General features: G+C 45.5%; 2 protein-coding genes across 2 annotated transcripts; both read left to right on the forward strand.

The window, feature by feature from the left end:
- Window positions 1-1016: 1016 nt before the first annotated feature.
- LOC104540825 (OX-2 membrane glycoprotein-like) lies at window positions 1017-11081 on the forward strand. The gene is made up of 5 exons (XM_010184724.1): window positions 1017-1107; window positions 2724-3059; window positions 8108-8416; window positions 8954-9099; window positions 11049-11081. The coding sequence occupies exons 1-5, from the start codon at window positions 1017-1019 to the stop codon at window positions 11079-11081; spliced, it is 915 nt and encodes a 304-aa protein (XP_010183026.1).
- Window positions 11082-14870: 3789 nt separating this feature from the next.
- Window positions 14871-25370, forward strand: LOC104535784. The gene is given in 6 exon segments (XM_010184726.1): window positions 14871-14961; window positions 21641-21983; window positions 23018-23074; window positions 23271-23372; window positions 23614-23728; window positions 25122-25370. Coding segments are annotated over 6 exon segments (957 nt in total).
- Window positions 25371-26738: the final 1368 nt, after the last annotated feature.

Here is a 26738-nt window from a genome sequence, read left to right on the forward strand (position 1 = left end):
ACAGAAACATGAAACTTGGTTTACCAGTACAAGTTTGATTAGCAAAGGAGGTCTCACCAGCTGGTTGCCCCATCACGTGGTGCATGAGTGACCTGGGGGATGAGGGTTTTGTTGGTTTCAGCAATGTGATCACAGCTGGCAGAAAAAGAGAAATACAGGCGCAAAAATGACGAAGCAAAAAAGCACAAAAACAATGACTCAGAATAGCTGTATGAGCTATTTTTATGTCATCTCAAGTGAGGGTGGAGAGGAAGGGGTGTGCTTGCGAGACAGTAGCCCTGTCTTTCTGAGGGACAGGGCTGGAGAAGGAACATGGATCTGCAGTGATGGGAGCAACCTGAATGGAGGAGAGGGGAGACCAATGCTCTGCTTTTTCCCCAAGATAACTTGAGACCTAGGCGCTGGTTTGGACGCTTGGCTTGCTCTGGTCTCCTTGCCTGGAAAAAGACTAGTGTTATATCAGCTTCAGCAGCTCTTGGCTCTCCACTGATTTACACTGATTTAGGGGTGCAGACCCCTTACTGGGTCCTCTGGGTTACATGTTGGGGGCATTGGTAATACACATTTCAGCGTGACTATTGACCTGAGCTAATTTCCTTGAGCTCAAGTCAGAGCCAGTGTGGCCTTTCCTTCTGCTCCTTGCAGACATTGGATGCTCAGCCAGCTTAGAAATTAGAGAATCATAGAACGGTTTGGGTTGGAAGAGACCTTAAAGACCATCTGGTCCAACCCCCCTGCTTGTATTTAAGCACTTGCAAAACCCTAACCTTATGGAAAAGGCACTTGTGAAAAACCCAGCCTTATAACCCCATTACCCCTGTCCATCTAGCAACCTGGCTGGGAAATCTTTGGTCTCTGGCTCTGACATTTGTTGTCACATCCCGTGAAATTTTTGTTATTCAGCTGATTGCTGGAGGGGCAGGAGGTTTTTATGAGGTGCCTATTACCGTATATGCAGTGAGGGGGAATGTCCCTAGAGTAAGAATGAAGTGTATAAAAAGGGGAAGCTGCGCTTAATGGATCAGTCACTCGCTCATCTCACTGAGGGCACAGCTAAGATCATGGTCTCTTGTCTGCTCCTCTTCAGCATCTGGACTTTCGTGTCAGGTAACTCCCTTGTCTGTCTGTCTGTATTGTTATTTTAACAGCATTAGAGATCTTGGTGGCCCTGCCAGCCTGCACTGTTGGCACTGCAGTGTCCCCCTTTGCTACCTTGCCGGGGTGAGCCCAGTGGTGACAGGGTGCTTGTGGTGCTGCACACAACCGCACTGCTCGTGTGGGGCTTCAGACATGTCACTCTGTTGACAGCATTTGCTTTTTAATGTACCACCAGTGCATTTGTAAACTGCAAACAGATGTACAAATTTATTTAAAATCTGCGAATCACAAACCAGGTGAATGTCCAAATGCTCCCAATGACCCGTATGAGTGAAGTCTGATTTCATCTCCTGTTGTGGCTGCGATCTGAGTCAGAGTGTGGCACTGATCTGTTTTAGCTAGGACAGAATTATTTGTAGTGATGGACGTGGTGTTTGTAGCTGGCTGCTCAGGCAACTAAAATTGTGGATGTGTTACATTTGGTTTTGTATTTAAAAAGTATATAGAAAAGCCTGAATTTGCTTCAAAATAGCTTCCATGGTCATGGTTTATATTCTGTCTATGGCACCAAGGTTCTTTGAAAAGCAAAATGACTGGCATGGCTTCACAGCTGGCTTCTTGGTCTCCTGTGGAGATCTGCCTGGCCATGGCCACAGACACAGAGGGGATACGACCTGAGCAACTTTGTTGGGTGTACCTCTGGGCACGGCAGGCAGCCTCACTGCTCTTTAAAACCTGCAAAGATGCTTCCCTTTCTTTTACGTTGAGTTATATGTTTTCAATGCTGTAACTGTCCCTACTGATATATCCCTTCCCATGCTGATGTACATAAACAAATTTTGAAAACTGCTATCCTAAGAGCACTGTGGAGATTAGCTGTCAAACCTGAGAGCATCCTTTGTTCTTGCCTGTCCCCTTAATGTTTTTTCCACATGTGTCTGTGAATTGGAAGAGGATAGTGATTTTTTTTTCCCAATTCCCTGGAGACCTTTAATACTATGGCATTTTTGCTATGAAAGTTTTCTGTCCATGGGCCTTCAGGGTCTCAGCTGCTTCCCAGCTTCACAGCCTTGAGCCTGAAATAGCAGGACAGAGGCAGTTTGTCTCCACTTCTCCCTGCCTCACTTTTTCCTTCTTTTTTTCTGGTCTCCTGTTAGTATCTGTGGATGTGCAATGTATAGCGATACACATAAGAATTTTTAGCAGCTTTATGGCTTTTCTCTGTGCTGCAGGAGGGCTCAGCAAGCTGTAATGCACCAGTGGCCATTTGGTGGTTAGCACAGCTGAATGTTTAAGGAACCTCTGCACAGGTCCCCATGGGATAACAGTCACAGCAGACAGAAAACAGTTACTCCCAGCACCAGAGCTGCCTTTCTTGGTGGCTCTCTCTGCAGCACAGGTATCAGGCTGGTGAGGTGCTTTGTGTGAGAGGTGTCAGGTCCAACAGGACTCTCAGGGCAATTCTTTCAAGCTGTGTTCTCATTTGTCCTTGGATAGAGGGGCAGAGAGACCCTCTGGAGCTGCTCTGCTCAGGAGTGAGGGTGAAGGGCTGGGGGGCCTCTGCTGGGGATTGGTTGCAGAAGGGTGGTGAAAAACACTGAGTGAGGCACCTACTTCTCCCCCAGGCTCCGTGCAGGTGATGCACAGAAAGGTCCAGTCGGTCCGGGCAGGAGAAAACATTACATTTTCATGCCAGTTGGTCACAAGAAAAGATGTGCTACAGGTGACCTGGCAGAAGGAGACCGACGGGGCTGAAGACAACATGGCGACTTACAGTACGATGAATGGCCAAAAGATAGCAAAGGGCTATGTTGGCCACGTGAGTTTTGCCCGCAGTGAGTTACAAGCCTCAGCCATCTCTCTTCATGGAGTCACCCTCCAAGATGAAGGATGCTACAAGTGCATATTCAACACGTTCCCCTCGGGAGCTGTCACTGGCAGGATGTGTCTCCAGGTTTATGGTAAGGCATCGTAATCACATACGGGCTGTCACCTGAGGACCAAGTTGTTTTCTCTGGAAAAAACCTTCCCTGACCACTGGTCATTGCTAAATTGCTGTGGGAAAGGTGGCTCAGCTTCCTCCCTGGTTCTCCCTCCCTCTCTGGTTTTATCTCTGATGGGAAACCAGTGTTCAACGGTTCTTTAATTTTCTTCCCCTTTAAGTCAACAACAGCGAGATCCAAATACTGACATGTAACCCATGACTTCCTCCAAGTTTCCTTGGCCATGTGCTGAGCTGACAGATGGCCTGCCGCAACCATGAACTCCACGCTCCTCTGCTTCCCTTCACTGCTGCGCTCACCTTCTAAGCCTGGAAATCAGACTTTTTTTTTTCTTACACTGCCTTTAGTCTTAAAAAAAATTCAAAGTATTCAAAAGGCAGAGAAGCGTATGCATGACCAGAGTATCTGGAAGCTCATTTTGAAGATACAGTAAAAATGACAGCAGTTAGGCTGGGCTCAGGAAAGGGGTGCAAAAAAAAACTTTAAAGCTTTAGCTTTAATATCTTGTGCGGGACAGTATCAGTTAGCTTCAAGAAGAGAGTTAGAATAAATCATGAGTCAAGGTGGCAATATTTGACATCTTCATATGAAATTGTCAACTAGCAAGTACAAGCTGAAATACAGACAGATTAACTCAAAAGGACCAAGAGTGAAAAACTGTTTCTTTTTTGAGGTAGGCTCTGGGTTTTCTGCTAGTGAGAAAGTGTTAAATATGTTCCAAGGTTATCCTGTTGGGTCCTGACCTTCTCACCCTTGACTCTGCTGTGGGGAGGTTGGCCAAAGATCACATCCCATGTTGAAAACATCAGTGTCTGGGACCTGCTGGTGGTGATATGACTCCTGCAGAGTGTTTTTTTTATCCCCAGTACCTTCTGCTGACAGAGACACATGCCCACACACATATCCATGTGCCAAGAATCCTCTGTGTGGAAAAAAAGATGTCCCCAGCTTGTAGGGGAAAGATGATTTAAGCAATAGAGAAAGGGTGGGGGTCGGGGGGAGAAATACAAGGGAAAATCAACTCTGCAACAAATAATCCTTTTCCTCTATTGTGGGAAAGCTCCTAGAGCAGAAAAGAGAAATTAGGAGAAATTCACTCAGTATTTCAGATGTGAAGAGGAAGGTGTTCCTAAAAACACCAAGTCCTCAGTCATTTAGAGGGTAAACACTGATTTATACATTACAAGAACATATGGAAGTGCCTTGCAAAGGGATCCCTTTCTCATTTATCATGTAAATTTAAACGCAGATTTGTTTGGTTTTTGTTTGTTTGTTTGTTTATCCAAGAGAAGGAAATATTTCCCAAAATCACCAGCCTTGTGGCTATGATTCACTCATTAGCAGCACAGTACTTTAAAAAAAACCTCTGTTTTTCTGCTTCTACACACACTTCTGTGAGCATCTCTTCCTGTATCTGAGACAAAAACACATCAGCTGAGAAGTGTTTCACCTCTCTTGTGGGCGGGCATGAGCTGCTGCTGCTGCATCAACACAGGCTTGCCAGAGGCTGGCTCATGGGGGTCATGGTGGCCACCCTTAAATGTCTACATGTTTATCAAACATGTCTTGGAGGGCCACCATGAATAAACTAAGTACTCGGCACTGAGACAGAAGATTTTTGGTTCACATATGGCATATTTCATTGAAGCTAATTTATGCGATGATACTTAAAAGCCAGTCTTACTTCCTTATTTCCCAACCCATAACAATGGGAAGAACTTGTCTGAGCAAGTCCAGAGGACTCCCTGTGCCAGACTGTCAAGCCAGCAGAAGGGATTCAGAGCAAGGTGACCAAGCCAGGATCATCAGCTGAAAATGAAACACTGCCATGCCTTTGTCCTCAAGAGGGGACTGCCAGGGAGTTTACAAGCTGGTAATTGCCAGATTACAACAGCCTTCCCAAGAGGGGTTGTTCTGGGACAGGCACCGTCACTGCGTGATGGGGGAAGTGAAACACATAAGAACTGGATACGACACTGTGAAAAAAAGAAACAGGTATGACTGAAGAAATCTCAGACCTGCCTGGCTGAAAACAGCAAACCCAAGAAGCAGGAATTTCCTAACCTGTAGCAAAGCCCATTTTGGAAAAGAACAGTTTCAAGTGTGCTTGGCAAGTCTTTTTTGAACAGTCATCAGAATGATCCCCAGGAAAGGGATCAAGTGAGCAGGCACAGAGAGAAGATGATGTGCCACACTAGAATGGGCAAGACTTGGTGGGTCACAAAATTCCCCAGGCATTTGCTGGGCCATCTTCAGAAACCATCTGTCTGCGTTGTAGATGGCACCATTTGGCTGGAAGTCTTGAGTACAGCACAGAAATGCCATCACTATTTCTTAGACAGGGAAACCAAGGCATGGTGTTGCTGGTGAACACCCATATGGTTGGAAAAGACTTTCTGTCATTGTGATACTGTCATCATTGTGGTACTGTCATCATTGTGGTACTGTAATCATCACTGTAATTCCTAAAAAGTTTTATCAGTCTCTCAGAGATCACTGTCAAGCCTTTAAACATAATAAGCATGTCTTGACCTGAGAATCTCCCTTTAATTACAGAAGGCCATTACAGAAAATCAAAGCTGATGTGTTTCACCAGACTAGTCCCTTTTTCCAATACTTTCCAACACAGCTCCAATTTGGGAACAATTACCCTACTGCTCTGCAAGAGCTACTAAAGCAAGTACTTGTGCACAACATCTCTTGCGGGTACTTTTTCACTGGAAACTCATATTTTGATGACAGACAAAAGAAGGACTCAATTTAAGTGTATGCATCGAATACCAACAGCGGGCACACGCTAACAGTGTAGGAAGACTGTACTGCAAAAGCAAGCACTTACAGGTTTTGACCGTGCATCTATTACAGACTCTTCCTGAGAAGAAGCTAAACCCTACAGGGTTTTTTTCAAATGACAGACATTTCTTGGGGTCCAATGTGGAAGCGAGAGGGCTGCTTAGTCAGAACAGCACATGCGGAGTGCATGTGTTTCTGCCAAGATACTGGGCAATTTTTCTCATCCCTTCTGGACACATCTGTGACAGCTTTCCTTTACTGCTTTTGCATGTTGCAGGCTAATATTTGAACTTAATGCTGTGGGGTGACATGTTATTTTTATGCATCCCGTGAGTGAAAGAAGAAGTTAAGAGATCATTTATTAATCAAAACATAAACTGTTTGTGACACTTGTCTTTTCATACACAGGAGATTTTGAGAAGTTCCAGCTGAAATTCCCCTACACACTTTTCTAGTTGCTCTCAGAGCAACACTAGCAGGTTTCATAAACTCTGCTTGCGGGTTTTGAGTTTCTGTCTATTGGTGATGCAAAAAATGAGAAATGCCCACTCTTTTTTTTCTAGATGGCATGACCATAGTAAATAAATGAGATCTAGCCATAAAGAAAAAAATGCAAAACAGATGGTATACAATGTCTTGCTTCTACCCTCTGGCAGTTAGGGCTTAGAGGATCCAGACAACCTCAAGAGGTGCATCTGGAATTGTACCAGGAGTTTCTAGATGCCATTATGCATCTGGCACAAGCCTTTTTTCCCCTTTAAGAGGATTATTTGGTGTCTTCTACACTTCATTCATATGCAAATGTTCATTTACTTCCCAAAAGGAAAAAGAATAATTTTCCAAAGAAGAATAAACAGATTTTTTAATGTTAAAAAGTAGGATTCCTAAATGACAGTAATACGTTGCTAGTGTTGGGACATATATTAATTTCAGCATAAATATAGTGCTGATCATTGTTATTTTTGCTATGTAAATAGTAATATATACATGGACTACTACTAAACATAGTAACAGATACTTTTTAAATGAGAGATCATCTTAGCTCAGACTTGAATGAAGCTAGAATTGCCACTGCACTTAAATGGTTAAAAAAACTAATATTTTCAGAAACAGGCGGCTGTAAGTAGGGTGGGGTTTGGACCTCTATGTCATCATCACATTCACTGAAGTAGAACGCAGGCTGGTGAGCTGCCATACGGAAACCTATGGATTGCACTCCCTAATGGAAATATATGCCCTTATAGATCTTGGCCTGAGCAAACTGAGTTAATCAGACTGGCTTTGAGCAGAGACTTGGACTAGATGACCTACAGAGGTCTTTTCTGACCTAAATTATGGTATGTCTTTATGGGCAAGGAATAAACAGGTCATTTTCCACAGGAGATAGATATGTCCTTATGTGTTCAGATCTCTCCTGGATTTCTACCCAGGTGGAAAACAGCTTCCTGCGTGCCTCCTCTTTCTTTAATCCTTGCAAATACAGTTTGTATAAATAGAAACCAACAAACAGGCTTCACGTGAGTAAGCATGAATGTTGCTCCTAGTTCGTCCATCTTGATGGCTAAGACTAAATGTGAGAGCATCCACAAATCTTCTAGTGTGAGAAGGAGTTCAGAAGAAATGATCTTTAATGAAGGTTTTGAGGGATACCATGATGTCCCCAAAACCCAACACTAGAGGAAAGAAAGTTGCCCAAGCACAAAACTTCCACAGGTGAAATCCTGTGGTGTGACCACATACAAATTCACTATCACTATCTTGCATTTAGTCCTTTGGTCCACAAGCCTGCACATCTCAAACAGCAATAAAGCTAATTCTGCAGATACACTTAAGAGAAAAGGACAAATATTTTGACTCTCTGAAGCAGTTCAGCCCTTTCAGAGAAAGGAGGACATGTGGTTTCATGGTTTCACTACCTGTTGCTCTTTACTCAACCATAATCACCACTTCTCAGTTGGGATGCTGCACTGCCGCCGTTAATAATAGAAGCAAAACACAGCTGCTTCTACCCTCTTGTCCTTTGTTTTTGACAAGCTTTTCATTTCCAGACTGCTGCCTGATCATTTTCACGTGTATTTGTCACTGCTGAGGCTTTGGTGGGAGGGAGGCAAAATTAGATAACAAGATTGTCCTTCAAGATTATGATAAATATAGGTGCTCTTTGCTCAAATGTGAGCAGAAAATAATGGATTTTGTCACTTTGCGTTTTACAGACATCTTGGACCCCAAAGTGGAGGCTCAGCTAATACCCAGTCCAGACAATCCTGAGACCTCTGAGAAAGTGATAAGGATGAGTTGCTCAGCAACAGGGAAACCAGCTCCAAAAATCACCTGGCTCCTTCCCGGCATCCTGCAGGAGAAACCAAGGGAGTACCACATCAGTGGCAACCAGACCGTGACTGTCATCAGCAATTTCACCCACACCCACTCCAAAATCCTCCAGGAGTATCCCATCTCCTGTGTGATCCAACACCCCTCTCTAAACATGACCCTGGTCCTGCCTGTGGACACTGTGGTGCCAGGTCAGCATGCAACACTCCTCTTGTCCTGAGGCGGGGATCAGACCATGAAACACCACCTAGGGGTAGATCAGGAAACTCCTCCGAGGGTTGGGGAGCAGGTGGGGAACAAGCATCTGGAAAAGCAGCCAAGGCTGGGCTGGGGAGGGATGAAGGATGTCCCAAGGAGCATCCAAACACCCTTGGCGATGGTGTACAATGTCTTACTGCTTGTTGGGTAACCTGCACACTGTGATGTCTCCCAGCCCCCCTACCTCTGCAGAGGACTTGTGGGGCTTCCCTGTCACACAGCCTTGACACATCAAAAGGACGTGCAGCTTTGGATAGCTCAAAGGGGTTGGATACCACACACCCAACCGTGGCATCGTTCCCCAAACACAGGTCTGCTGGTGGTGCTGCTTGTGTGCATGTTGGCATGTGCTTCCAGTGCCCCTATTCACCCTGTCTCACCCTGGGGACTGGCCAAGGGATGTCTGAAATGGGTTTGGGTTGTTTTCTTTTCTTTATGCACAAACTGAGTACTCTGTGCTTTCCCCACAGGTCCAGACAGCAGTGTGGCACCACCCATTGCCATTGCAGTGGGGGTCCTGGTCCCCCTGACTTCACTTCTCTTTCTTGCCTGCCTCCTCCACCACTGCCTCAGGCACCTACGGGACCCGGAGAGAAACCCAGCCCGGCCATGCTGGGTAGGTCTGCCTTTCCCCAGGCTGCTGCAGGGCTCATCCACACCAGTGGCAGGGCTCGCCACTGGGACCCATCTCTGCCCAGCCACTCTGGAGCTGACTGCATGCTGTCCAGCCCAGGCTGCACTTACAGCAGGGAGGGATGAAGGGATCAGCCCCCAGCCAGTCAGCTGGGTAGGAGCACACTGGGAAGGGGAAACCTGAAGGTACTTAGGCCCATAGGCATCCAACAGTGATGACGACTAGAAAATATCCACTTTCCCAATGACAAGACATGCTGCAGGGGAAGCGTCACTCTGTTACTATATTTATGCACAGAGCAGTTGTGCAAGCAGTGGCCACGCACTTGCCCCGTTCTTCTGCACTCCTAAAATAAACTCCCTCTGGCAAGGCCAGCACAGCTCGCAGAGGAAGCAGCTTTGAAGACCTGTATCAAAAAACATGGGGTCTTTAGAGGAAGAGTGTGCTTCTGAACAGAAAGCCCAAGGTGCCACACTGCATCAGAGTCCTGGCACAGCAGGTGAAGGAGGCAAGCTCAAGGCAGAGGTAAACTGACAAAAAATAATTTCAGAAAATTGCAGCCCAGTTTTATGCTGAAAACATCTCAGCCTCCTCATGGAATATGCCCAGAGTGTGCACCCTTACTTTTGATGGGTATTTTGTGACAAAAAGCAGTGGCAGGAAAATGTGATATATGTCTTTTTCCACGGGTACCATGCCTCAAGGTCCAAGCTTGAGCGTGATGGGAGAGTTACAAGGGGAAAACTTTAGTCTGTCTTCACACAGAGATGTGCAAGGACCTATTCCGTAATGTGCACAGCCTGGATCTTTACCCCTATTCTTAAAATATCCATATATTTTGAAGAAGGAAAAAAACCCAACAACCTCTCTTCTGTTAGGTTATTCCTGGCTGTACCAAGGCCAAGAAGTGTGGACAGTATGAAGCTGTGGGCAGGCGAGGTCCCGTGGTGCCTGCCCAACCCTGGTGCACCACTGAACAACTGAGCAGTTGTCCACCCTACGCATGCAAGACAGAAACTTCTTACAATGGCACCTTGAGCTTCCAGGGAAACCTGCTGTGACTTCTCCCCAAGAGAAATACAAAAAAGGATGATTTATATTAGATAATTATTTATTTTGTTACATTTTAATATTCCATTTTGTAGGAAAAAAGCTGTAAAGTATTTATTTGAGACAGACTGTCTATGGGGATCTGCATAATGAAACTCATGTTTTGTATTTTCTGGGGTTTTGAAAGTTTATTTATTCCTTTATTTTAACATTGCAAGCTCAAAATGGGGTGGTGGGACAGTCTGAAACAGGTCAGCATTCTGTAGGAGTGCTGGCTGAGGAGATGTTTCTGATGGGTCAAAGGAGAGACCTGCCAGGAGCCAGGGCACAAAAGTTCCACAGAGCAGCCTAACACACTGCTGTGAGCTTTGGGGATTTGAACCCATTCTCCAAAGGGCATGAGAGATCAGGCCAAGACTGCAGCCAGCCTGAACTTGTAACCCAGGCGTGACAGGCTTCAAGCCAGGAGTCATCAGGGATGAGGAAGCTGCCAACTCCAACTTCCACCAGCCTTTCCTAGGAAGTAATGCAAAGGCAAAGGACACACAGATATGTCCTTCTCTCCTATTCTTCAGGGATTTCCACAGCCTCCTTTTTAATTTCCCTAATTTATCACAGCTGCCTTGTGTTTCCAGGCATCCCACCTGTCGGCAGGAGGAAGTAGGGAGACAAAAAGGCAGTTGCTGAGGCAGTAGGTTGTCTGGGGGATTTTGGGTAAGTTGTGGTGTAGCGGCAGGTGAGTGCTGTGGGAAGCAGCAGACTGGTAGAAGTGAGAGGGTGGGTGCTGAACATGGGTAGGGCAACAAATGTTATGTTTTGCTAAAATTCATTGCTTATAGCCTATAGGTCAGATCTGAGCCATTCTCCTGTAATTCCCCTAGTTCCTACCTGATGTCCATGAAATTTTTGTGTAGACCCAGGGAGGGAGAAGTTGAGCCTACCTGGCTGGTGTGGTCTTGTGGGCAGCGTAAAGACAGCCAGTGTAGACTGTTTCCTCTCCTTCCAGCTTCCTGCAGCAAGTGTATGTCATCTGGTTTTTCCTCACCCATCTATTTCAAGTGTACATCCCAGATGCATCAGGCTGAGTTGTAGTCAAAAAGCCAAGCAACCTAAAATGAAAGCGAGTGGGTGAGCTGAGAATGAATAAACCCAGTCTTTCCCATAAAATACTTTTTGAGGCTCCCTAATGCTTAGTAATAGCGCAGCTGGTGAGTATGGGGAAAGGGGAACTGCCTGCAATCGTCAAAATTAGGAATTTTTCTCCTAAGCCCCATAATTGTCAAAGGAGGAAGGCACATATTGTCCAAGCTTTCCTGTCATTTCGGCTTAATTTCCTCCTCCTCTGTGGGGGGAAAGGGCTGGGGAGAAGCAGGTTTTCCCCTGGGTTGGTGGTTCGTGGAGTGCAGGATGTGGGTGAAGGAACAGAGCTCAGTCTCAGCACTCCTTCTGAGAAGGTTGTGCAGCATCAGGTCTCGACACTCAGTAGAGTCCACACTTGTGCTTCAGGGGGTTTTTGGAGAAATTTTGTTGCATTTTTAGAGCAGGTTACCACTAATGTTTAAACTAATGGGTCTTTAAAAAAAAAAAGATAAATTAATTTCTCTTGGAAACAGGGTCTGGACATGGGTAATTAAAAGATTTTTCAGAGGGAAGAGAGAAAGGCACAAAGCTGGCAAGGAATATTTATAAGGCCAGGAAGATTTCAGTTACCTATTCTTGTTTTCCACAAGCTGATCACCTGAAGTGAAGGAAAGAGTCATGAAAGTATCTGTTGCTGTGCAGGATCATAATTTCTTTTACTATTTACCTGAATGTTGAATTGTGAAAAGCTTTTGTAGGTTTCTGCTTATGAGCATGACAGAACTAGAGACTGGGTGAAAGAGGAGCATGTGGTAGCTTACAAGTAAAATGCTGTACAAGAAAGAAAGATGGTCTTGTTCTACTCATCTTTAACAGTGTCAGAATGAGAACAGCAAATTACATCCAAAGGCAGAACACTTAAAACCAATAAACATATTTGCCTTTGTGCTATACGAAGCCAGCTACTAAAATGCAATGCCATAAAATGTGTTATGCTAGTGCTGTGGAGTTTGGCTTCATGTAGCAATGGAATGAACATAAGCATACAGAGTATGTACAATTAACTGGCTGTTAGCTGAGAAAAAGAAGAGCATGAAATGGATACAAACCACCTTTCAGGGATCAAACAAGCACATGACTGAGGAGATCAGAAGTTTTTACTGTGGGTGAATAACATCCTAACTGCTGTTCTGAGGTTTCTTTGTGATGATCTAGTGCTTGTCTATCCAGTTATCTCTGTTAACAATTTGATAGCAATTCTTTGGAGGTTATATTTTAGATGGGTTTATACACATACTTAGTATTTATTTTAATAAATAGTATCTAGGCTATGAAAAGTTGCAGATTTTGAACAGGTCTTGAGAAGTAAAAATAAAACTGATAAGAAATTAAAAGTGGAAGGAACTGCTCCATTTTGCAGCTCCAAAATGGAAGTGGAGCACACTTTCAAAGTTTGCACTGCAGGAGTGTTCTGAGCTACTATTGCCAAAACACACAGACACACATGCTGAAGTTTTCACTCGTCTTGTGGCTGGGCAGTTGCTGGTCTGACCCAACCCTGCCTTCAGCCACCTCCTGTCACTGCAACTTGTCCAGCCCAGGGAAACAGCAGTGCTGATGCAGGGCATCATTTTTCCTAACTGATGAAAAGAGGGCAAGCAGGAGTGCCTCCCTGCTGCTTGCCTCTTACTTGAGTAAAATTGGCTCTGGGTAAGGTGTCTCTCTTTGCAAAGCAAATATGATTATTTAGCTTGTACTTCTCAGCTCTGGGATCCTTTGATCTTGATGTTAGCCAGCCTGGGTTAAGGTTTTAGCTCATGTAGGACCTTAAGACTGTGTCCTTTTAAACTGTGTATTTTATATTTTTATATATAAGTATATAATAAAAGGTCCTCAGACTGTATAAAATGTTCTGGTTCCTGTTTTGGTGTGCCAGGCTGTTTCAGAGATCAACTGTGTTTGTATTTTTCTCTGCTTGAGTACAAGCTTCCTGGCTCCAAGAGAGCAGTAAGGTGTAAAGGAATCACCCCGGCAGCTCTAGCTGAAGATGTTACTTTGAAATGTAGCTGAAATGCTGCCCTTAGATGTTTTATAAGTCACTGGCTGAAATAGGAAGAATATTCTTTTTCTGAAACCACTGCTGGCAGAGACATGGGGCTAAATCCACACAGTGAAAAGGAGCTTTGTTTTGTGTTAGAAGTTTGAAAGCATCATTCATCAGTTCTCTTTTGCGTGATCCTGGGAGAATGATTCATCTACTAAATACCATACCAGCAAATTTCCTTATGAACTCAGACATGGAAGAAAATAGAACCTATTCTTTTTCATTCAGTTTTCAGCACTGAGCCTCTGCAAATCAGCTGAAATAAGAGAATTGCACTAATTTAGTGCATTTTTCTTTCATAAATGAGATTATCATACCAGGCAGATACAAATCAAGTGCATTTTTGTTTTCACTCTTCGTATAGCAGAAATTACTCATATTTTGGAAGACATACAAAGAGCCTTCTCATATCTCCACTGCTTTTATCTTTGCTCATATAAAGCTGTGTGCAAAAGGAGCGCTGAACTCTTGTCCAAGCTGTTTGTGGATTAATTCTGTTGTAGTCTGCTGAGCTTTGAAAAAGGCCACCTAAAATTTCTGGGAAGCCTGAGGAAATCCTCAGAAAACAGAGTTCTGACTTCTCTAACTTGTCAGAAGCTGCAATCCTGAACCACCTTAAGGAAAAGGGAAGAAAAGGCAGCTTGTCTAGTAAAAGAGCATCTGAAATTTTACATGGAAGACTAAGATGCAATGAAAAGCTTGCAGAAAAAAAAACAAACTACATTTTTAGTCTAAAAATTGGAGGGGTTTTTTTCAATCAGGATATTTTATTTTATATTATCCTTCAAATAAATCACAGGGTGTTCAGCATCTCATCATAAATGCCCAGGATTACATTTTAAGCTTAAAGTAATGAATCTGCCTCAGAAGCTTTTAGACTTTCTTGTAGCTATTTTGATAAGTGAGATTGTGGTGGTTTTTTTAGCTGCCCATCAGCTGTGTAAAAAGAAGTATCTTTGTTTGATACAGGTTTTTCTCTACATACCAGAAACGATACACAAAGAGAAGAAAAGGAGGAGTGTCTTAGTATGATTTTCTGAAGATCTTTGCATATCTACTTTAGAATGGTTCCATTTTAAGGGCATTAAATGTAAGCTGTTGCCTTTCTAGAAAAGATTTACTAATAGAAGCAAGGTGTCAGTTCTCTACTTGATGGCTGCAGTATTTATCTATGTACATAACTTCAACATTTCTTTCTGAAAATCTTTACCGAAAGACTTCTGACCATATTAAGACAACTAGAAAGCATTCCTCAGAGTCTAGCTCAAACTGCATGGGGAAACCAAGAACACCACTGCAACACCAACAGAAAGCGGTGAGCTCTCTGCAGTCTCCTCTGGGGTGGAAGTCCTCTGACTAAGATGCAAAAGAAAGAGGCCCAAGTCCTGGGTTATGGGCAATACCATCCCAGCCTGAAGCGGGGTGATGGACCAGCCTCCCCAGCAGAAGGAATCATTATGCACTTTTAACTCCTCAATCTCAGGTTTGTAACTATCATTCTTCTGTGGAACTGGCAGTCATGGATTTGGGAGCCAACTTGGCAAGGCTGAAGCCAGAAGCTGCCAGGAAACAGCATTTATTGCCAGTGGGACTGATGCTTTTCCTGAAAGGTGAGTGAGAAGGTCTGGGGACCCTATACTATAAAGCTCTCGTCATTCCCTTAGTACATTTCTTTCATCCTTTGCTCCTTTTCTGGTCCAGGGAAATCCAGACCTGATGATATGCTGTCAACTAGTGCAATATCTGTGCCACGAACAACAGAGAGTTGGTCCTTTGCTTCGCTGTTACTTGATCCAGCTGCATAGTTTGCCTCTCCTGGTCTGTTCGAGGTTGTTTCCTCTCCCTGATGTTATTCCATTTCATCACACCTTTGATGATGCTCTCCTCTTGCCTGGATCACCCCTCCTCCTTCTCCATTCAGGGATTGTCATGGGGTTGGGCTGGGAAGTGGGACTTGGGGAGGAAGGAGGGAAGGAGAGGGGACCAGGGCAAAAGGGCACACATAGAACCTGAGTGCAGAGGAAGGGGCTCTAAGTGGAGCCAAATGAGGGAATTATTTCCCCAGGAAATCTTCCAGGTTTGGCAGTTTGTTAGGAAGTAAGTCCTAAAGGCTCTTCCAGGAATAACACTTCTGACAAGATTTGCTTTGCAATGAGAATGTTAACTGGGATCTGTGTCACTCTGTGGCCTCTCACTTCTTCAGGGCTTTAGCAGACTAATTGGCTGGAGAATCACAGAATCACAGAATCACAGAACGTTAGGGATTGGAAGGAACCTCAAAAGATCATCTAGTCCAATCCCCCTGCCGGAGCAGGAACGCCTAGATGAGGTTGCACAGGAAGGCGTCCAGGCGGGTTTTGAATGCCTCCAGAGAAGGAGACTCCACAACCTCTCTGGGCAGCCTGTTCCAGTGCTCTGTCACCCTCACTGAGAAGAAGTTTCTTCTCAAATTTAAGTGGAACCTCCTGTGTTCCAGCTTGTGCCCATTACCTCTTGTCCTATCATTGTTTGTCACCGAGAAGAGCCTGGCTCCATCCTCGTGACTCTCACCCTTTAAATATTTATAAACATGAATGAGGTCTCCCCTCAGTCTCCTCTTCTGCAAACTAAAGAGACCCAGCTCCCTCAGCCGCTCCTCATAAGGGAGATGCTCCACTCCCTTGATCATCTTTGTAGCCCTACGCTGGACTCTCTCCAGCAGTTCCCTGTCCTTCTTGAACTGAGGGGCCCAGAACTGGACACAATATTCCAGTTTGGCAGCCAAGCCACAGAGATGTCCCAAGAGCTTGGGAAAGTGCATCACTTAAGTGCATGAGCAAGTGTGCTGTTTTGCACAGTTTGTGGAGTTAATTAGCGGTGGACGGTCTCTTTTTGCCCCTTGGTCGGTGACAGCTGGTGTATGACATGAGACTGGCTACGGGTAATGCAGCCAAGGAAGGAGAGGGCTTGGCACAGCTGGGTGTCGTTGCTGCAGGAGAGAGGCTGTCACTGGGTATTGCACTTTACGTTCCCCAGTCGGTTTCTGATCAAAAGTACAAAATCCCCACAAGTTCCTAACTGAAGTAAACATGCTACCAACAGGAAATGAGGCGGGTGAACCCTTTTAGTGGTAACCTGCTACCAAAAGCAACTGCATGGCATTTGCCAAGCTTATGTCTGCCCCTCTTGGCTCGGCAGCTGACATGTCTGTGTTTGCAGCCAGGAGGGAGCCAACATTTCCTTTCCTACTCACCCTTTCATGTACAGGCTGTGACAAAGAGCAGGGTGCCCACTGGTCTCCAGCAGAATTGAGAATGAGAAACATGAACCAACAGAAAGGGGAAGAACATACAGTGATATAAATCTGCTGATGAACTGTCTTTCTCTTCACTAGTAATTCTCCTCTTTGGCATCAGCAGAAATAGCAAAACTAAGGCCTGAAAAAGTGTCTCCCAGAAAGTCCTCTTTTGAATTTTATCCTTGGGCAGTTCTGCAGACTTTTTTTATTTTTAGTTCAGAAAATAAGAATTAATTAATTAAGGTCAGATGCTTCAGTACTTACAGTCCAAACACACTGCTTTATCTGAAAAGTTGAAAGCATTGAGGTCTGGCTTGGACAAGTAATTCTTGTTAAACAAACAACTGCATCTTCCAGAGCCTTTGGTAAATGCCTGAAAAGAGAAAACTAGCCAGTTTCTTTTTGTGTGCAAAGTTCAGGAATTTCATAAAATAAAATAGAAGTCAGGGAGAACGAAAACAATTTAAGAAGTCAAACAGATTCTGTTTCAATAATCTGACCTGTTACTAGGACATTTTAGAGGTGCAAGTGTCATTTCTCTATGTTGTCATTTTCATGGTAACAAGCGGGGACATGTTTTGACCCACAGCATGCAGTTGGCCGATAGGATCCTCACCCAGGTAAAAAAAACAGTGAGATTCGGAGTGTAAAGGTTGTTGCTGTAATAAAAATAACTGAACCCATTTTGCTGCCTGGATAATGAACCAGCAATGTGCTCTTGTGGCCAAGAAGGCAAATAGCATCCTGGAGTGTATTAAGAAGTGTGGCCAATAGGTGGAGGGAGGTTATCCTCTCCCTCTGCTCTGCCCTGGTGAGGCCATATCTGGAATACTGAGTCCAATTCTGGGGTCTCCAGTTCAAGAAGGACAAGGAAATACTGGAGAGAGTCCAGCATAGAGGCACTAAGATGTTGAGGGGTCTGGAGCACCTCCCATACGAGGAAGGGCTGAAAGAGCTGGGTTTCTTTAGCCTGGAGAAAAGGAGACTGATGGGGGATCTCATTAATGCTTATAAATATCTAAAGGATGGGTATCAGGAGGATGAGACCAGACCCTTCTCAGTTGTGCACAGTGACAGAACAAAGGGGCAATGGTCACAAACTGGAACACAGGAGTTTCAACCTAAACATAAGGAAAATCTTTTTCACTGTGAGGGTGACAGAGCACTGGAACAGGCTGCCCAGAGAGGTTGTGGAGTCTCTCTGGACACATTCAAAACCCACTTGGATGTGTTCCTATGTGATCTAGTCTTGGTGATCCTGCTCTAGAGGGGGGATGGAGTAGATGACCTTCAGAGATCTCTAATCCCTACCATTCTCTGATTCTGTGATAATGAAGAGTTACTAGAAGGGGAGAAGTGGGCACAGTTTAAGATGATTGCACCAACCTCCCCTCTGACATAGCAAGGAAAATGAAGACATACCTCCATAAAAATCTTTATGCATGCGACTCTCTCCTGATGCCTGCACCTGGGCCTGCTTTCCCATCTCCAGATGGGGTCGGAACTGATGACAGAGAAGCAGATCTGCTCTGTCTACTGTACCTTGAGTGCAAGATTCACATTGCAGTGATATTTGTGTTGGCTGCTTAGTGTTAGCTAAGGCTGGTTGTTTTCTTGGGCCAGCGAGCTCGTGTTCCCCATGCAGCTGCCCATGTGCATTGAGTGTACTCAGTTCCACTTGCTTTTTGGCCCTCCAACCCAGGAAAGTCCCTGTGTGACCTTCACAGCATTAGCTGCATCCTCTCTTGTCCTTGCTCTCTCTTTCCTGGCTTGAGTTGCTTCTGCAAGAATCTCTGGTGCTTAGTGTTTTGGTTTGTCAATAAAGCACCTGAATTTGGTTGGCAATTCTGACCCTGGAACAGGGGACACAGCTGAGTTGTCATGGCTTGCTTTACTACATGACATAGAGTTTGCTGTGGAGCACCACTTGGCAGGCTCTTGGAGGCTTGCTCTGAACCACAGAGAGGTAGGTCCCAAATGTTCCTGCCTGGCTACTCCCCTGGGGTACGGCAGCGCCTTCTACCCACAGCTGAGATGGGAACTGGCATCAGAGGAAGGAGTTGATAGAGCCAGGGAAGTTGAGAGAAGCTGAAAATCCCCAAGGGATCCTGTGGAAGGGTTCTGATACGGTAGTGTGCACTGGTTTCACTTCCCTGCTCTTTGCCTGCAGTGTAAGCTGGTGCTGTGAGGCCTAACGAGAGGCTGGATGGAGCCTCTTCCCCTGATAAGGGTGCCAGGAGGGATGTGCTGGAGTCTATGTAGCCTTTTTATGAATTAATCTACAAGGTTTAGGGGTAGAAAGGTGTGTGGGGGAATGTAAATCCATGGAAACCTGCAAGAAATCTAAAACATTATACTGCCCCTCCTGATGGAGAGAAGGGTCAAATTCATAAATAGCAGAGGTGAACACAGGCAAAATATGTATGGCGTTTCCTTCTCACATTTTCCTGTAAGATAGCCTTCTCCCTTTCTTACAGAAAAACCCAGAACAATTGTATAACGTATGATATGTATCCTTCTGTAAATACAACTAGAAACTTCACATGGTGCTTAATCTCACCATTGGTTTACCATGTGGCCAGGAGCTGTGCTGTGTGGTTTTACATCTAAATTCTTGGGTGCAAGACTTTGCCCCCAAACCCAGGAGCACTGTCACACTCATGGCTTACCCTTTCTGGAACTACATGAGATGCAAACACATATGGGATGGGGAGATTTCAGACAAACCTGCCCTTTGCAGAGACTCCTTTCATAATCCAGTCTGTGGGTTTGGCTTGCTTGTGGGTTGGGGCAAAGTAGTGGCATCTGCAGGTGTCTCCACGCTGCCCTCTCTGTGGAGAATTATCTTCTGTTCTTGCTTGTCAGTCCTCTGTGCCAGGTCCATGGGAGGCAAGTGACCTCCTATCCTGGTTTAGTGGGACAGAATTTCTAGAGTCAGTTTTCTGTTGAGGAAAGCTGTAATTTTGTAAGGACTACAACACTCTATTTTCATGGGAACAAAGATGATAAAACTTAGTTATAGGTTTCAGCTAATACTGATATGCAGGTTGTCATAGGGCTCAAGGTCTTCAAGGTCTTGAGATAAACAGATGCAGCGGCTGGGGGGAACAGAAACCTAGGGAAGTCAACCTCAAGGTGGCACCAGACTGACCAATTAATACTATTCACACCATCGATGTCACATTCTCTATAAATTGAGGAGTTTGCTGGGCATGGTCCTTCTTCCTCCTCCTTTGCCTCTTCCTCTCCTTCCCGCTCCCTCTTCCATGGCTGATGTTTCGAGAGGGACTTGTTTACCATCCTAACCCTGAGGCCTACTCCCCCACAATATTGGCTGAGTATGACTCTGTGTAATTTATAACTGTAGTTAATATTATTATTATTATTTTTTAAAATAGATTTCTATCTCAACCCACAAATCTCCTTTGCTTTTCCTAACCCCCATCCCTGTATGGGGAGGAGGCACTGAGTGATAGAGCAACTGTATAAGCCACAACACCCCCCCAAAAAGCTTGGGACCAGTGCCCAGCAAGGTGCTCAGCAAGCCACAGGGGTGGTGATCCACAGGCAGTGCCCCTCTGCCCACCCTCCCTTCCCTGCCAAAGAGAAAGGCAGTGGGGGCTGCTGGGGCCTGTGACCCCTCTTTTGTTCCCTCTCTGCCAGCCACCACCTACACTTATTGGGAAGATCCCACATTTACACCTTGTGAGGTGCAAGTCACCCTGATGGCACTCGTAGCAAAGCTCAGCAGCATGGGGCTAACAAAGGGCAACACCAAGCTTTGAAGTTGGGGGGAGGGGAACAAACAACAAGGGGTGCTGCTTATTTCCAGCTCTGGCAACCAGAGCAGTTGGCAGGGGACAAAGTCCTGCCACTGACTGGCAGTGGTTTATGACAGTCAATTAATGATTGACCAGGCTCCTGACCTCATTTGACTGGCTGCTGCCCGCCATCCCTGCCACCACAGCCCCGCTGATTGGCCTCTGAGGAGCACTTTGAAAAAAAGGCGCGAAACCTTCAACCTGGGTGTGCCAACTGCCCTCTGAGGGATGCGGAGAAAGGGTTTTCTAGGCGATTGGTCTGTCCCACCATGCTTTTCCCCCTGCTTTACTGGGCTGAAATTTGCCTGTGGCTGCTCTGTGGAGGCTGCCAGCCAGTGATGGGTGAGTAGAGTGCCCTTTCCCCGTGAGGTTAATTCCAGCACAGCACAAGCCTTTCTTGGCAAGCAGAGGGACCCAGATGCCATCCTGACTGAAAAATACTAAGAGATAACTGGAACAGTAGTTAGTAGTCTGGGGGCTGGTCAGCAGCACTATCAGGAAATGCAGGATGGACTGAGCAGGGGGCAGTTTGTTTTTACACTCTGGCTGTATATTAGGACCGTGTATTCACAAGGGATGGAGCAGGTTTGCATTTCCAATGCACGTGTCTGGGTGATGCACACTTCTGTTGAGAGAGGCTGGGGCAGGGGGCTATCCCCTGAAGCCATTTGTGTTGCCTCCCAGCTGCAGGGTGCCCTGGACTGCTCTGCCTCCCCCCACACCCCTGCAGGTGCCAGTGAGAAGGCTGCAGGGATGCTCTCAGGAGCAAGAGCCACTTTAACTGGGTGGTTGCTGTGTGTTAGGTCTGTAGAGGACATCTCTAAGCTTCTGGGGACAAAGGCAAGCTAGGAGTAATGCAGTGGGAAGAAGCAGGCAGATGAGCCTGGGGCTCAAGTCTGCTGAGATAGCTAAGGAGCCTACCTGCCCTTGTTCCCATGTCACATTCCTCTTCACCACGGGAAATATACAGCATAGGCTAGTGATGTGATGGCCACCCATGAGATCAAGGTGTCTGAGGTCTCCCAGTGTACCACATGGCCTCATGGTGGAGTTCCTTGCTCCAGTGCTCTGCAAAATGGGAACACTGTGACTGGATGCTTCCAAGGCATTATAGCCTTCCCCAAGCAAATTACTTTTCCTCTTGTTCTGATTTTGGAGTTTGCTTTATTCCTGGGTTTGCTTTGTTGCTAGGTTTGAAGGAAGCTGTGGAAACTGATAGCATTATTGCAGCCACCCTTGGTGGAGAGGCAAATTTCTATTGTAACTTCTCGCTTTCAATGGATGTTTTGCAAGTCACCTGGCAGAAGAAAAATGGGTCTTCCTTCCTGAACATAGCCACCTACAGCTCCAAGCACGGGCCAAGGCTGATAGGGTCATTTCAGAAGAAGGCACGTTTCATTAGAGCAACCCTGAAGGCCTCAGCTATCTCACTTCAAAATCTCACACTCGAGGATGAGTCCTATTACAGATGTATTTTCAGCGTGTTCTCTCGTGGCTCTTTCAGCAAAGATATACGCCTCAACATCCAAAGTAAGTTTTCCACTAACACCTTCTCACTTTCTGGCACTCAGCACAGGCCTGGTGTAGTCAGGAGGTGGGTAAGGCATTATCTCCTCCACCGCATGGAGACTTCCCATGCAGCAGTATCTCCGGGGGATAGTTTCCACAACTTCCACACTTTTCCTCAGAGGAGGTGAAGGTGAATATTGCAGGAGATGCTTTCAGATAAGAACCCCTGTGTGGGGGTGACCCGTCCAGTTCTGACTGTGAACTCACCACAGAGTGTAAAAAGTACCTTCTCTTTCTGCTTTCAGCAATTTCTGAGCTAACAGTGGAATATGACTCCCATCTGCCCACCGAGGGTCTCCTCACTGCAGTTTGCTCAGCAACAGGAAGGCCTGCCCCCAAAATCACCTGGTTGGATGACAGTGAGCTGGATGAGTTCTCTGAAATACATCACATCCAAAATCCAAATGGAACGATAACGGTGGCAAACAGGCTCACCTTCTCTGCCAGCCATCTCCATGCCTTGATCTGCCTCCTTGACCATCCACAGGGAAGGAAAATGAAGGCAGTTTACCTGGAAAAAGGAACGGAAGGTAGGCTGTGTTTGTATGGAGAGGCGCAGCGGGTAGTGGGGAGTGCTTAGGAAAAGATGTGCAATTGTGTGAGTGCAGCCGGTACTTGTGTAGGTCTCACTAGACATTTTTCTGGGAGTTCAGACCTCATGCTAGATGAAGATTTCATTATTTGAAACTCTCCAGAAGACTCCTCCCTGTGGTAGCTTTGTGTCTGTGTGGTGGGTGTGTGCATTTATATATCTAACAAATATGTAGATTTGTGCATGCATATGTTTATATGTTTCTGTATGTTTATATTTCTATATAATCACTGATTTAGAGCAGATGTGATCAGCTCTCTAGCAGTATCCACGGCTGGAGATTACCAGCAGAGCAGGCCCCTGGTTGTTGAACACTGGGGAACAAAATTTCACGTGGAAGGTCTTGCAGGAGGATATGTCTCAGGAAGGCTAGGATACTTTCCTCATTATAAACCTTCTTCATTCAGAAAGTGAAACACAAATAGAACAGGAGTAAAAATGAGGTTTGGTTCCCCCAGTACCAGGGAAGTGTGAGACATTAACAGTATTTATTTAAAAAAATAATTCCTTACCAACCACAGTGTTGTACTGCTACACTGTTCCTTTCTCTTCTTCAAAGATAAATGAGCACAAGCTCAGTCCCAACTGAAGAAGAGGAGGACACAAGAAACATGATGACATCCCTCTATGTTCTGTGTGAACTTACTGGTTTCCTCTTGCAGGTGTCCAGAAAAGCATAATCATCTTGACAATCTTAATAGCTGTGATGTTCTTAATAAGCCTGATATATGGTGCGAGACGAATCAACAGAAAAAGGAAAAAGTAAGAATAATTTTCATTTTCTTGGAAATGACATGGCTTGCCTCTGTCTGCCTTGCAATTTGCCTTTCTGTTTCCTGTTGGTGTTTCTATACACCTGCCCTGGAAACTTACCTAGCTGGTAACAGCATCTTTAAAATTGCAAGATTTACTCTAAATACCAGGAGGTTTCTAAGCACTATGTGAATAGTTAATGGTTGTTGGTTTTTGGTTTTGTTTTGTTTTGTTTTGTTTTCATTCTAAGGAGGTGTAGTACACCCAGAACACCTGCAAAGGAGAAAGGTTTACACCAAGACCTAAGGGAGAAAGCTGTGATCCTGCACATGCCAAAAGACCAGCACATTGTTTATCAAAATGAGGTAATGCAAATGCCCAAGGCTTCCAGTAATTATTTGCATCCTTCAAAAGCCTTGGCAACACTTACCAGCAGTGTGACAAAACCCTTCTACCAAGAGCTAGGGTCCACTCCTGCTGCCATGTCTTTGCTGCAGGGAACAGCCACACCAGGTAGATTACACCATACAGGCCCCTTCTAACCTCTAGCAATGCTGAGGAAGGCCTGAAGCATGAAGGAGAAAAGTTCATCAATGGTTAGGTGGAAAGGCCCAGGAAGGCAGATGGGATGTCCCTTCTGGACAAAGGCGACAGAGCGTTGCAGAGTTCAGGTGCTGTAACCAGCAGTCTCACGCAGAAGTTTCCCCAGAAAAGTCTACTCTGCCCTGCTGGTCCTGTAGGCATGAAGGTGCTCTGGAGGGCTGGTGGCATCCACAGACAAAACTAGTAAGTGACCACAACTGTGAGTCACCTCTACAAGCCACTTTCCTCTGACCTCCCACAGGTGCCCTGTTTTCCTTGCAAGCTCTCGCTAGTCCTGTGCTGTGAGTGGGAGCCCTCTTGTCTTCTCATCACTTCTCTCTGACAGATAATGTAGAGCTATGTCATGGTTACCACACCAGCGTGCTGGGTCTTTTGCAGGAGCAGACACCAGGCTCCTCACTTCGCAAAAGACCACCAGACCTGAAGGAAAAACTAAGAGAGAAAAAAAAATGCAGACGCTTGTTTTCAGAGGAAGAAGAAGATCTGAACAGCAACATCCACAACATGTCTGAGAGGGGACCTGTTGGGTTATGCGACAAGGAGCTCGGCTACACACCCGTGAAGGAGAACAGAGAGGCTACAGCAGGTGGGGAAGTCCAAATAACACCCCACCCTGGTTGCTCCCCAGCCCAGCACAGGAAGGAGATACGTCAAACCACTAAAGGCCCACCTCCACAAGCCCAGAGGAGCACAGAGTCCCAAAGGCAGGTGGGGAGCCCATCTAAGAACTCAGTGCAGGTGACATCTTGCCCAGTCCCCTACCAGGAATATCCCAGGAGATCCTCAGGGTCAGGGTGTGAAACCCCTTCCAGATGAGTCATCAGTGGAGCACCTTTTGAAATGAGAGGGATCACTGCCTGAATTCAAAAGGGGGTATGAACATGTGATGAGATGCAAGAGAAAAACATTTTGGGATTGCACAGGACTTATTATGGGTTGCTTAGAGGAGAAATCCAAGGTGAGAAAGGGAGGAATCAAGGGGATTTGGAGATGAAAAAGCCTGAGAAAATGGAGGGATAAAGGGATAAAAGGGCCTGGTGGCATGTATGCAGGAGGCTGGTCAGTATGCTTGTCTGGCTATGCTCAGCACCTGGTCACCACAGTCTGCCCTGTCTTCTCATTAAACTCCAATTCTAACTCCTTTTCCCTGGTGAGGGCCTCCCTAGCCAGTTTTCATGTCTGTATGGGGGCCTGGTGCCAGCAGCTGGGCCAGGACCATGGGCCAGCAGGCACGTATGCCTGGGCGCCAGTGACTGGGGACACCCGAGTGAGAGAATCCAAGTGCAGCCACCAGCATGGACTAGGGTCAGAGCCTGCATGTCCCTGGTGCGGCACCTGGAGCGAGCACGGGTGAGAATACGAACGCCAGGAAAGATCAAGCCAGGCAAGCTGGTGAGTAGGTGACGTGTCCTGGGATGCCCTTTGACATTTCACAAGTGATCAGGCGGGCGGATCTGTGCTGTGGATGCAGCAAGACCCACGGAACTGTATCAAGATCGGTATTTCGAAAAAAGTTGGTTTTAAGGACTCAAGCTGGAAAGCCTTCCCTACAACTTCCTGTATCATTACACTAGGTGTGTTACAAATGTCCCTCCAATGTGTTTGCAGAGGCTTTTCTAACAGCTTGTGTTAGTAGTGCAGAGCACACTCTTTTGTAATAGCAGAGTACCCTCTAGTGGGAGAGTTCACAAATTAAAGTGAAAATGCCTTCAGTGAGTCCTCCATTAAAATAGTAACTCACGAGTGTTATTCTTTTTTTCTTTTGGACTTTCAAATAGTATTTTGGTATCAAGGTAGGAGTTTAGAAGTGCTCTCTGATTCTTCCTGATGAAATGGAATTGATAATTTCTTTCAGTCCTAGTAATTGTATTGTTTCCTTCCAGAAGGAAAAACATTACTAGTTTTAGAAGCAAAGCAAAACAAAAAGCTGAGACCAAAGCTGTCCCAAATCCAGCCTTACTGACAAAACCCAGATAACTTGCCCAAGCTTGCTTTCTTTTTAGTGTGTCTGTCCCAAGAGCTGAAGGCAGGTCTGTGGGACAGCAGAAATTAATATTTAAAAAATGTAGTCACTATCTCACCTTTCTTTTATGAAATATCTTTCTTTCCACAGTATCAACCTGATTTCCTCCCAGTTACTCATCCCTAGGAAACTAGGATTTGCAGTGTCTGGGGTGCAAGTGTATTTCTTAGTCTGTGTAATATGCAGAACCTTCTGAGAGGGTTTGCACAACCAATGCCATCTACAGCCCCTGGCTGCCAGGATGTTCAGCCCTCATGCAGAGAAGAGGCATGTAAATAAAGATCAGTGAGAAAGACATGAACAGTCCAACACAAAATACCAACAAGTTTCACTGGGAAATGAGAGAAGGGAAGAGAATGCAAGCTTGGGCATGGATATCTTAGGACTTATTTGAGCATGCATGACCTGAGGAAGCATTGCTTGAGTTTGATGATTAAGGGTGATGTGCAAATTTATATGAGAAAAGCCAGTTGGATCAGCAGAGCCTAACAGTCCTGATGTAAGCCTTCAACAGGCAACAAGCTTTGTGAAACTTAGTGTGTTTGGTTTTACTGGAATCTGTGTCACTGACTTTAGTTGTCTTCTATTGCTTTATTTTCTGTCCCTGTTAAATAATGACAACTTGCAACAACTGTATTATATTAATTTCCTTAAACCTGTACAAATTTCACTGGCTGCTTAAAAGAGGTCATTAGCCCAGAAATCAAGGGAAGAACCAGGAAGAAGGAAAGACACACTAGCAGAGTGTA

Source organism: Mesitornis unicolor, unplaced genomic scaffold (genome assembly GCF_000695765.1).
Source record: "Mesitornis unicolor isolate BGI_N332 unplaced genomic scaffold, ASM69576v1 scaffold19795, whole genome shotgun sequence".
Taxonomy (NCBI): Eukaryota; Metazoa; Chordata; class Aves; order Mesitornithiformes; family Mesitornithidae; genus Mesitornis; species Mesitornis unicolor.